The 12,626-nt window shown below is 43.0% G+C and overlaps 2 protein-coding genes across 4 annotated transcripts in view; one reads left to right on the top strand and one right to left on the bottom strand.

Moving 5' to 3' along the window:
- The window catches only part of Lrrc63 (leucine rich repeat containing 63), a 36,626-nt gene extending 29,549 nt beyond the window's left edge, over positions 1–7,077 (bottom strand). Inside the window, exons 1-4 of the mRNA XM_021661001.2 lie at positions 5,766–7,077; positions 2,410–3,099; positions 2,051–2,095; positions 81–241 (exon numbers count right to left, since the gene is read on the bottom strand). Of these exons, the coding sequence (XP_021516676.2) occupies positions 81–241; positions 2,051–2,095; positions 2,410–3,099; positions 5,766–5,880 (1,011 nt within the window). The 5' untranslated portion in view covers positions 5,881–7,077. The remainder of the gene's footprint in view (positions 1–80; positions 242–2,050; positions 2,096–2,409; positions 3,100–5,765) is intronic.
- A 325-nt stretch (positions 7,078–7,402) lies between these two features.
- Positions 7,403–12,626, top strand: part of Lcp1 (lymphocyte cytosolic protein 1) — a 91,379-nt gene continuing 86,155 nt past the window's right edge. The window contains exon 1 of one of the 3 annotated variants that reach the window (XM_060391454.1): positions 7,403–7,489. Coding sequence is in view for 1 of the 3 variants with exons in the window: in XM_060391453.1 (XP_060247436.1) it covers positions 7,438–7,489 (52 nt within the window). In the remaining 2 variants the exon portion in view is untranslated. The remainder of the gene's footprint in view (positions 7,490–12,626) is intronic. The other 2 variants (XM_060391453.1, XM_060391455.1) reach the window with 2 other exon arrangements.

Raw genomic sequence — 12,626 nt, forward strand, 5'->3', positions numbered from 1 at the left:
TTGGGAAACTGAAGGTAAAAACAAACAAACAAAAACTGATAACAATCAGAGGGCATTACTATTAAAGAGCTCCAGCATACCTTAAGATTAAGTGCATTTCTTCCATATATTTGGCAATGTATTATAGCCAGGGTGGTCATCGCTACTAGGGTATCATAGCGTGTTCCTGTGATAGTCTTTAAGCCTTCCCCTCGCAAAACATAGCCGCGTGGCTCTCTTCTTCTCATGGCTCTAGTTAAAGCTAAAACAAATCAAAACATAAAACTTTGGTGTGTTATGGCTTTTACATAATGGCTAAGTGACACGGATGCTCTCACAAGAATGAGTTACCAATGGGATTAAGTATCCAGATCTCCTCAAATCACCTTCCTAGATCCTTCACCCACCTACTCTGGATCGGTCTGGGTGCCACATGGAGCGTCTTGCCTGTAAAACTGTCTTTCCAAAATAAAACTGTATGTTCGCTGATAGATTCTACCTGGAAGCTTGGATCAAATCTCTGCATTTTGTGGCTATGCATAAAGATAATTGAAAAAATTATCCACTATATATTAAATGGACAACGTTTTGGTTTACAGAACTAACAACGGGCATTGTAAAAGCATAGCTCCAATGTCACTTCCCCAGGAACATCTTCACTTACAACCTAAGATCCCCTGATATGTGGCACCAGTGCCTATCCAAGTTAACTCTTCCCTCAGTGTGGAGAGGCCATACAGATAAGGAAAGAAAACAAGAAACTACCCAGCAGTTAGCAAAGTAGAGATCATCTACATTTAAATTTACTTGATCACGACCCCTATGGGGATTAGCTTGCATCGGATATGGTCTATGCAAAAATATATCAAGTTGCAATTTGAAAATATTTTGAAATTCTATTAAATATATTTCAAATCTGCAAATATTTTTGCTATATGACTTGCCGAAACACTTTTTTTTTTCAGACTATGTAGAGCATGCTGGCTTTGAGCCCATAGAGATCTGCTTGTCTCTGTCTCCTGAGTACTGGAATTTAAGATATGTGCCCTTATGCTCTATCAGAAACACATTTCACAGTGTCTATAGTTGCTTTAGTGAAGAAATGAAGCCTCCAGAAGAACCACAACAAAAGTGTTCAGTTCTTAATTTCTTACACAGACTCTATTAAAGTGAAGGGTAATCACAACCTTTAGAAATGTGTATTGAAATCTGTGTAGTGAAATCTGGTCATTGGAGGAGGGATAGAGTGAGGGGGACAGGAGGATGAGCCTTTAAGACACAAGATGGCAGCTTGCTCCCTGCTCATCCACCCTGCTAATCCATAAACTTCTCTAGGTTTGGGGATTATGGCCACCTGAGTCATGCCTCCATTGGTTACTTTCTAATGCTTTGGCAGCTGTTTTATGCACATTTTGGTAGATTTAACTGTTGACTTTGGCAAGAACGTTATTCAAATAAAAGTTATTCAATAACGGACAGGACCAGATAACTGTTATCTGTCAGATAATACTACTTCTGCTACTTTTCATTCATTTTGTTTTTGTTTGCTTGAAAATGATACATTGTCGGCCACATACTATGTCCCTCGGATTGTAGGTAGACCGTAAAGATGAGATCCAAAATAGGGTAACTTTTTAGGTAATATAATGTCTTATAGACCAGCCTGGCATGGAACTCACTACGTAGCCCAATCTGGCCTCCATGTCCTAAGTGATGAGATGACCAGTGTCTGCCACCATCTCTGGCAGTTGAATAATGTGATGTTTCCCTAAAGATGGCTCTCATTTGTTTCTGACTAAGGTCCAAGCCCTTAGACTAGTGCCCAGCATGTAGTGAGAGTTGGCATTTACACGTGTGTGTCTATCAACCCCGTCTAGATAAAGGACACGGCAGCTTTTACATTCTCAGTACAACATCTGGCTGACGGTCAATGTGTACAGCTTGAGGGACTGCAAATGGGGTAGGACAGATGTGTGCATTACACACTTACACAAACAAAATCACAGACATATGTAGGCAAGAGAGAATCATCTTATAATTTCTCCAAGAATGGTATAAAGCCAGCACTTACGTTCAGGCTTGGGGAGTTCTAATTTTCCAGTTTCTACGGCATTTTCTAAATAAACGGGGGGGGGGGGGGAGGAGAGAAAAGGACAACTTTGAGGGTGATTTCATTATAATTATTCATCATGTAAAGGACTGGGATGCAGCTGTAAGCACTTCCTGTCTTCTTCAAGAGACCTCTAGGCCACCCTCTAAATTGCTGTTTATTCTCATTCAACTTTAAGTCCCACCCAATGCATTACAAGGCACCTCCTCACTGTCTCCTTTCTAGGCTTTCTGAACTTCTTGATCACCTTTCCTCAAGACTTGTCTCCCTTTCGTTCTGATTGAGCCAACTACTGAAGACCATGGTTCAACTTCACTTACCTATCTCAGCCTGCCTCTGAGGTTTTCTTGGTACGGAAGGCATCGGCAGAATACTGGCTTCCGGGAGAGCGGCAACCCTCAGGACCACTCTGTTGATGGATAAGGTGTGCTGTGGCCGTTCCGCCCACCGTGGTTCTGGTACTATAGACGAAGGGCTGGGGACAGGGCTGAGAAGGACTTCGCTTACACTCACATCTCTCAGAATAGAGACCTTCTGAACATACTCTGGAGTCTTCATGAGAGGGCGAGACTCCGACGGGGTTACTATCTTTAAGGTAGCAGTTAGACGCCTAGAGTAAGAAGCGGGAAAAGATTTGGGAAGCTCGCTGGAAAGAACTAAAGCGTTGCTGAACGGCGTCTGAGTGAACACCTCCTCCACTTTGTCTTTCTTCTTGAACTTTCTGGATCCTTTTATTTGGTGTAACTTGTTCCTAAAAACTTGAGAAGATGCCGGCAGGAAAGTTGGGATAAACATGGACCTAGCGACACTGTGTGGGATCTTCCAGTGGATGGAATGCGCTCCGCGAGAAGCGCTGACCACCCTTTCAGGTGTCTTGTGGTAATAATCCAGAGAAATGCTCTGAATGCTGACAGTCTTCTGTGATGTAGAAACACTGTGGCCGATTTTCACTGAAGCGCTTGCGTGGCGAGAGAGCTTCACAAGGGACTGCTCAGTTTCGTGAGTGGTCGCTGAACAAGAGAAAGCGGGAAGAGTAAAAAATTAACCTGTATTTACCAAGCTGTCCCAAACAGAGCTGCCAAAGGCTGAGCCTTTGGTTTCCGTTTCTTACTCACGCCTCACTCACCTTCGGGGAGACTTCTGTCAAACTGTTTGAGCAAACAACTAAGACAGCTAAATGACCTACAAAGGATGGAGAGCGGCTCTGGGAAGAACAGCAAGCCTTGGGGAAAGGTACAAGATGTAAAGAGAGACTCTGGTACCATGAATGGAGCAAGTGATTTTTAATGAATATAAAAGCAGTCTTTCAAGCGCTATCGACACACACCAATCAGTCTTGTTACTCTCCCTCTCCTTTTGGTGCTGGCGAGGGGCTTGTAATTTCCCACTTCAGACCATCGGAGGGGGACTTGACGAGAGAGCCTGGTATGGAGGAGTGTCTGCTGAAGGAAATCTGACATCTTCCCTAACACCTAAGGACCGCCTCGGTGGAAGAAAACAACAACAAAAACAACAAAAAGGATGCATGCCAGCATCCTTAGCCATATCATTTCACCATGATCTTTGCTCTTCTACTGTATATATTCCCACTTTTCCAGTACTTAACCTCTGCTCTCAAAAACCACAGTCTCCCCCCCCCCTTTTTTTTTTTTATCCCATTTTAAGTCACGCCTTGTTCCTACCCCAGCACCTTCTCCTATCTGCTAGCTACACCTGTCTGTACCACTGCCGGGACACACAGTGCATCCACGGCTGCCATGTCCTGTCTCGTTCACATTTTCATTTTGTGTGAAACCCCTTATTAGCGGCTAATTGAAAGGTGAGGAAAAGCAAAAACAAGGTCACTAGCTCTAGGTGATGAAAAGTATGTTCCCGTTTTAGCCACTTAAAGGTTCTTGTTCAGTGTTTTAATATTTATTTTATAAATTATATTTACATTATATATACTATACATTGAGCCACTGCATTTGTTCATTCATTGAACAACTATCTCAAATAGCCACGATGAGCAAGTGTTCTGGATTGGTCAAAAGACCAATTAGTCAAAAGATGAATTAGCCTATTAGTCATAGACTCTGCAAGATACCTACCGAAAGCAAACAGCCTCTGTAGTGCCAACACTGAGGAATTCTGCACCAGAATATGGAGTTAAAGGAAAAGACAAATAGAAAAGCTCCCGCACGGAAAGTGGCAATGAGCTCTCGGCCTGCACGACCGCGGGTGCTACTTAGAGAACAGCTTGTAGATACAGAAACACACAGAAAGGATAATGTACAAACACCACAACAATGGCTGTGTGGGATTTGGAGGTGATGGTTATGTCGCTCTTCACATTTTTAATAGGCATAGTTCAAAACATAATAAATTTAATATTATAAATAAAACTCCCAATATATAAGTTGGCATCAAAATAATATAATCAATAAAGGCAAGTAGAGGAGATTCGGAAGGGAATGACAAAGAAATACCATTGCTTTTATAAATGTAATAGTTAATAGAGAAATATACAGATATACAGGACTGAAAAGACTACACAGAGTTACATTATAAAAGTGGTTCATGAATGTTTTGCCTACATGACACATATGCCTAGTGCCTTCAGAGGCCAGAAGAGAGCACTGGGTCCTTTGGAACTGTGAGCCACCAAGTAGCTGCTGGGAATCAAACCCTGGTTCTCTAGGAAGAGCAGCCAGTGCTTAACCACTGAACCATCTCTCCAGCCCCCAAAGTGGCTCATGTTTATAGTGATTTACACAGGATGATTTTTACATTTACTTGAGATTTTTATCTATCCCACTTGACAGAGACTAACGGAAGGAAATGAGAAAGATCTGGTTTTATTAGCTATTTTTATCCCCAGTTCCTAGCTCTGTGCTTAATAAGTACAGTCAATCTTCATGATCTGTGAAAACTTAGCAAACACTCAACTTCCCTACACGGAACTCCTGAGAAAAATATAAGATTAGGTTCTTTTTAAGACTCCGCTCTCAATACTTTCATCAACCAATCAACACATACACATAATCTTGCGGTTATATGTTCTGAATTTAAGGACATATTGTTTAAACATACAGTAAGTATGTATTAATATGTAGAATATATTATTGACTTGTTTACATGGGCCTCACAGTCAAGAACAACACACATCAAGGAAGTTCCTCTGTCACGTGTTCTCTGCTAAGCGCATCACAATCTTCTTTTGCTTAGACTGAAATCACGCACCAAAAAGAAAAAAAAAAAAAAGACACACGAATTCAAGAAACATAGAACTAAGTAGACCAGGAAAAGAACACCTGTTTATATTATGGGAGCTGAACCAGGAGGGCAGAAGTCGTCCAGTACCATCCAGCTGGGTGTATAGGTGTGTTGGGGAACCAATATTTTCATTTATCTTTTATTCCCATGAATGAAAGAACTATTGACCTGGAGATTTCAAATAAATTTTAACAATAAGTAAACTCACATTTAACAAATCCACAAATGTAGATCAATCAGTGAACATACCTATAGAACTGATCATTGGCCGCTGTCACCTTAAAACAAAAAATTTGCGTTATGGTTATTAATAACTGTCTTCAACTGTGATTGTGAATTATATAAGGCAAGGAATTTCTATGAACACACACACACACACAAACACACACACACCAAGATTAATACATATATCTGTACATACCTGTACGAACTTTCTTCCTAGACAAAGGCAACTTAGGGAGCTTTGGAGGTAAGGGTCTCCGAAGAAGTAGCGGGTGTTGCTGTGTTTTTAATGACTGATTCTCGCTCTCCTGCATAGCGGTTGGTTAAGTGAAAACTGAAGTTTCTTAAGAATGGACTGTTACTGAAGAGAAGTGGTTGTCGATTAGAAAATACCCTGACAGGTATTTTTCTGTCAGGATATCTATCAAAATATCATTCTGTGCTAATACTACACTGAGTTCAAACAGAATCTATTTGTGAGAAGAAAAAAAAAAGAGTAAAAACCATCATTTAAAACCTTTGTGAAGCATTTTTAAAACTTACATGTATTTTTTAATACAGGCTTAAGCACGAGGTTTGAGAGAGGCAGAGGGGCACTCAGAAAGTTCAAGACTCTCCTTTTGTACTGAAAACGGAAACTATGGCCTCACTCAGGCTATGCAATGTCCCCACCGCTGAGCCAAACCCCCTGCTCTCAAACTTATTTAAAATCAGAAGTTGGGGAACACACTTGTAAGCCCAACACTTGAAAGCCTAGACAGGAGGATCAGCCTGGGCTACACGCGGGTGGTGGTGGTGGGGAGTAGGGCGTGACAGAATGGATTTCTTTAAAAGTTTAGATTAATAATTAATATAGACAAAACATTTTATTATTAACTGGGACAATGCTAACACTCTTGAGTGAGAAATTCAACCAGCCAAGGCCATTTTCAAGTCAGTAAATGGTGACCCCACCAATGTAGATATGACATTTCATTCACTTCCTCCCAAATATTATCAGTATAGATTTAGAAGTTTTGGTCGAAAAAAAAGAAAGATGTGAAAGATCCTTCTATTGTAAAAGCCTCTGAAATCCCACAATACCTAACCACTCACAAACTGTTTTCTCGTATGACAGTGACTTATTTTTAACTTTCAGCCGACATAATTTGTCCATAATTACGCAACCTAAAATCAAGGCAGGCTTTAATACAATGAGGTGTTCCAGGATGGCGGGGAATCCCAGCTCACACGGAAACTACGATTCAAGATGCACTCCCTCCCCACCCCCAAAAAATGCGCCTTTGTTTTCAGGACAACCCCTGAAGCGCCTGGCACGGCGCTGCCCCGCCGAGCGCCTGGCAGGGAACCCTGGAGCGGTGCAGAGGAACGGTTTACCCGCGAAAGGTAACTGCAGGCCAGCGCTCGCTCCGGATCTGCGGGCTGCCAGCGCGTGGCCGCCGCAGCGAGTCTCCTCCGTCGGGAGGACACTTCGTGGGGAGGACACTTCGTAAGGAAGACCCCCTCGAAGAGGCGGGCTCCTGCGGACCCGGCCTTCAATCAGACAGACCAGTTTTCCCACGTCCATCTCCTTCGTCCCTGGGTCCTGGCTGCCGGTGACCGGTCTAGCGAGGTCTCCAGTCAGGGCTCGGTGTTTCTGCCGGACGCGGGTCCGTTTGCACCATCCCCAGCCCTAACCGCGGCCGGGTCTGATGCGTTTACGGGGACCGCCAACCAGGGCCACCCCGAAGCAGGTGGGAGGCGCAGGCGCACGAGGGCCGGGCGCGCCCGGAGAGAGGGGCGGGGCCCGCAGCTCCCGCCCACTGGACCCGCCCACTCCGTCCACCGCCCCAGGCCCGTGGCCCCTATTTCTACCGCGGGCAGCTTGCAGGATGCCAGGAGGCTGGAGCGGTGGAGCCAGGAGGAGCGGCTCCACGTGCAGCTGTACGGAAGGCTGTGGTGACAATCGTTATTACTATTCTTACTCTTAGAAACACTGGCCACTCTTCGTTTGCTTACTTTTCTCCGTGACATGGCATGACAGGAGTGTCTGGAGTCTGGGCTGGCATTTTCTATTAACGCTCCACTTTTGGGCAGCTGGCCAACCGGTACTTCATATTGCAGTAAAACCCTGGTCTCCAAAGCGCGCATTCTGTTTTCCTCCTTGTCTCTTGGGTGCAACCTGTTCTGTGTTTCTGAGCTTTTCCAAGTTCCTGGTGGGAGTAGAACTTTGTGGGAATGGGAGCGAGCGGTTCCAGAGTGCTTTTCACAGTGGTTGGTTTTGTGTTTATCCTGTTGTTGCTGTCTCTGTCGCGGTAGCAATGAATCTGAGTGCTCTCAGTGGTAGATATATCGTATGTGCTAGCATTATATGTGCTTGCTTCTCTGGGGATTTGAGAATGAAAATTGGAAAGAACCTGTTACAGGGGTGGGGAAATCCAACTGAGATTTAAAGGAAGGGACACTTCCTACCAGGCCTCTCCCTTCTATGTTTCTCCTCTTAATTAAGGGTGTGTGGGAGTTTGAAATCAGAGACTTCCAGATTCATTTACTTAACCAAGTCTTCTCTAAGGAGAAACCCTTAGGAGCAAGCCCATATATTAAAACAATGGGAAAATAATAGTTAAAGAGGAGTCTGGGTAATACTGTTCAATTGTAGTCCTGTGGAGTGTTAGTATGTGCTTCTGTCGTGTCCATTACTTTGTTCTAAATTAGGCGCCCTTTCCAAACCATGGCTTTTATTCCACCTCTGCCTGTGTCTGCATTAGATGGATTAGTTCCTCAGAAGGACAAGAAGCAGACAGAAAGGCAAAATCTCGTGGCCAAGTTCGTAATGTCTATTGTTCATATTTTCTAAACATCAGAAATGTTTCTGTTCTTAAAGATAAAGATGGGTAGACCAGTTTCTGAAGCCAGATCTGTATTCTTAAAAGCTGATACCTACTGGAGTTCAGTTTCACCGACTGGTACTCGGCTTTTAAAATGTATACTTAGTTTTGCATAGTCAAAATCAAGGCAAGTGCATTTGTTAATTAAAAAAAAAAAATGCTTTGTCATTCCTTGAAGATTTCTTCTGGCAACTCCCAGGCCAGAACCTAAGGCAGTTTAATATGTAATCTCCGCAGTCGTAAATATTTTGTTTCCTGTAACTATTACTGCCACTTAGCTGCAAGCATTTAGGAAAATAAGATAGTGATGAAAATGAAATCCCTGGTTTTATATGCCTTCCATGCCCGTGTCAGCTTACATGTTTTTCCATGGGAATAATATAAATACAGGATAGATTTTTTGAAAGCCCACATTTCATTCAGTTCTGATTACTTTAGCACTTCCTGCATTTAATTTGTTACTTTTGTACATACAGTCACCTCACCTTTCTTTTTCTTTCTTCTTCTTCTTCTTCTTCTTCTTCTTCTTCTTCTTCTTCTTCTTCTTCTTTTAAAATACTGTTTTTCTCTTGGAAATGAGGGCGCTCCATTCCTGGGCTTTAAAGTTCCAGAACCATTGCGGAACAAACAGCAGGTTTTTTTTTTGTTTTTTTTTTTTTTTTTTTTTTGCTGTTAGTAGATTGTGTGAAGGTGACGAAGCTTATGCTGAACACCCAAGTTATAGGCATCCTTCGTCATGTTGTTATTGTTATTGCTAACATTGAGATCAAGCCTTACGTAACAACAGAGACTTGAGCGCCCTGCAGATAATGCCATTGATTGTCCTAAGAATCGAGCACGTGCAGAGAACCTCCGATTTGCCATTGGTGAAAGGATGCCACTGTTGGATGATATCAAATGTGTGTTAGAGATCTTCATCATTTTGCACAGGCCGTTGATTGATTGATTGATTGATTGATTGATTTTCCTTTCAAACAGGGCAGAAGTTTGCTAAACACTTTGGCCAGTATAGATCTAACATCTTACTGTGTGAAAATAACTGAAGATATTAGTGTTCCTTTGGTTGGGTAACTTTTAGAGGTTTCCTTAAAGAATGAATATTGTTCCTATATTGAGTTCTTAGGCCACCAAAATGCTTTTGAGACAGATCCTTTTCTCTTGGCCTGTGTTTACAACTATTGATATTAGCTGTGCATGTTGAGAATGTTCTTAGTCTCTACCAGTCACTACTGTGTGGCTTTAAAGACGTACGTTTATGTCAGGCGCCCTTCTGTGTTAGCGGAGAACGGATTTGTGTTTTCTCAGACGCAAATGTAGCCTTTTGATGGAAGCGGTTGCTAGTGGTTGCTTTTCTCATCCTTTCTGTCTCCGTGCAAAGGCCAGAGCTTCGCCTCTGTGCTTCACTGTTCGGGGCCAGATGTTTCCTTTTCTTTCTCAAGATGGATGGTACTTCCTTTCCTTTGTTTGAGTTAGAGATCCTGGGATTCAAACCAGAAGAAAAACATTGCCAACAAGGAAATGTCATGGAATCTACAGCGTGGAGTTAAGAAACAGCTCAAGTGTATGAAGGAACAATGCCTGTCTGTCCTGAACATTGTGCTTATGAATTCAGCCATTAGTTCTGGAAGGATCCATCAGAGTGCCTCCTTTGTACACATCACTTTGGTAGGCACAAAGCCTTAACTTTAGTCATTAAATATTACTTTGAGGCTTTATTATTTCAGCTTCATAAATGAAATTTTAGGTTAATCCCAAAGCCTTACGTACCTGTAAATGCTTGAACCGATCTTCCTTTCTTTCTCTTTTCCTCCAGTTTGGTATTCTGTTGTTTGCATACAGTAGCGTTGCTTACTCATACTTTCCCAAAAACTCAGGAAGACTTTGTGTTTCTTAGCTGCAGTGATCATTTTTCATTGTAAGTTGCATAGTCTGCAAATAGATGATATCAGAAATTTTGGGACCAAAAAGTTGAATACTTCTTTCCTTGCTCTAATGTTGGCTGTATTGTACTGCTCTGAGTTTTAACATGTCTTGTCCTTAAGTGTTAACCAGACTCATCACTTGCGACATGGAAAGCCCTGCTGTGTTTAATCAAGGGCTGTGTAGCGTAAGTCTGCTCTTTTGGGTTCAAATCTCCCTACTGCCACTTGTTAGCTTGGTTTTCAGGCTCATTGCCTAGCATCTTTAAGCCCCTGAAGTTTCCTTACCTGCAAAACTTTTGAGAATCGAAACATCCATATGCCTGTAAGGTGCGTGAACTTCGGCACTTCTGCTGAGCAAGTTCCTCTCGCATTTAGAAATGCTTTGTGGTGACTTCATCCTAAGTGTCAATAGCAGCTTGTCCTCTTAAACAGCAGAAAAGACCATTTGCCTTTCAAATCTAGCATTCTGCCTTATTCTCGCTGTCTGGATTGGGCATACGTTCTGTTTGTAACTGTATAAAGATGGCAGATTACTTAAGGAGGTGATAATGGTGGGTTAGGGTCAGTTGAGCGTGAACATGTGGTATTCTGTATTGAGGACCTTTGGGTCTTTTGCCTCAGCTGGACAATTGCAGCAGTAGCCTCTCTCTCTCTCTCTCTTTCTCTCTCTCTCTCTCTCTCTCTCTCTCTCTCTCTCTCTCTCTCTCTCTCATGGCCACACAGTTGACAGTGATGTCACAGTTCTGCTGGACTTCCACTTCTCTAATGCACTCGTGTCAGAAACTTTCATCAGGACTGACATTAGTGGATGTTCTAGGACGCTGCTTCTCCGCTTACCTCATGTGAAAATCTTCCTTGCTGATACACAAAGTCTCCTTCCTTTCCCCTGCCAGTCATTCCAGCTGAGGTAACTCCCAGCAAAGAAAGAAGCAGGGTGTCCCAGAGCCTGGGGAAAAGGGCCGGGGATTTTGTTCTTCCCTTCCCCGCACTTCTAAGCAAGGCAAAATTATCTTTTATTCACTTGGTATAATTGTTGTCTTGGAGGCTTACTGCCTTTATTTTCTAACCTAGGCCTAATCCTGGAAGCTTCTAGCCTCTGTACAATCTATTTTGGGCCTACAATGTTTTCAGCCTCCAAGACTTACTGCTGAATAAGTTCACCCTTTCTAGCTTTCTGAACTCTTGCTGACTGGTTCAACTCAGATGCTCTGGCTCAAATTTCTTTCCCAGCTGACTGATTCAATCTGGCTTCTCTCTTGACCTCTAACTGAATTGCTCTGCTTGGCCTCAAACTAACTCTAGCTATCTTCTGTTCTAGTCTTCTGGCTTCTTCTCATTCTCTGGCTCATTCTGCCTTCACCTGTGTCTACTTTGTTCTCTCTTCAACCTGTCTCTAAAACTGTCCCAATAAAACTGCCTCTCCCCTCTATCATTCTCTCTCTCTCTCTCTCTCTCTCTCTCTCTCTCTCTCTCTCTCTCTCCCTCACCCTCTTCCATCCTCCCCTCGTAAAACTCTCCTGGTAAAACTGCCTCTGAATTCCATGAACAGAACTGTCATGAACTCAGCTCCACTGCACTGCCTCTCAACTTTCTCTTGAATGAACTGATTGAACAGAACTGACTAGAACTCAGATCTGCATGCCCCTGTCTCCTGAGCACTGGGATTAAAGGTGTGTACTACCACACTTGGACCTAAGCTTTTCTCTACTTGGAACTTGTTCAGAGATCTGGCCTTGAACTCAGAGATCTGCTTGCCTCTGTCCCGGAGTAAAGGCATGTTGTATTCCAGCTGGATTACATAGACCTAGAAGGTCTCTGCATGTGGTCCCTTGCCAGAGCAGCCATGTTCTGAATTAAAATTCCTCTGCACCACTCAGAATCAGATCATAATGGAATAGCTCTAAGGTAGCACTGCTCTCAAGAGGTGCAGAAAGACAGAACGGTTTCTTCTTACTCAGCTCCAAGTCCATACCCACACTGAAAGCATTAAAGAGATCACGTCCAGGGGATTTGTAATGTGTGTATCCCTTTACTCGGGTGTTGCTGGGAAGAAGAAACGCCTCTCTACACTTGCTCAGCCAGGGTGTTTGCAGCGCATGCCTGTGAGGCACTTGATGTCTTCAGTGAAGAATAAAAGTATATAAAGAAGAATAAAATAGCAGTAACAGGGGCATTGACGATCCTGGCATTTGGGTGACAGGACTGAGAGCTGTCTACTGAAGCAATGGAAAGTAGAACCAGGGGGGTTAACATCCAACTTGGCTCCATTAG

Source organism: Meriones unguiculatus, chromosome 9 (assembly GCF_030254825.1).
Source record: "Meriones unguiculatus strain TT.TT164.6M chromosome 9, Bangor_MerUng_6.1, whole genome shotgun sequence".
Lineage (NCBI taxonomy): Eukaryota > Metazoa > Chordata > Mammalia > Rodentia > Muridae > Meriones > Meriones unguiculatus.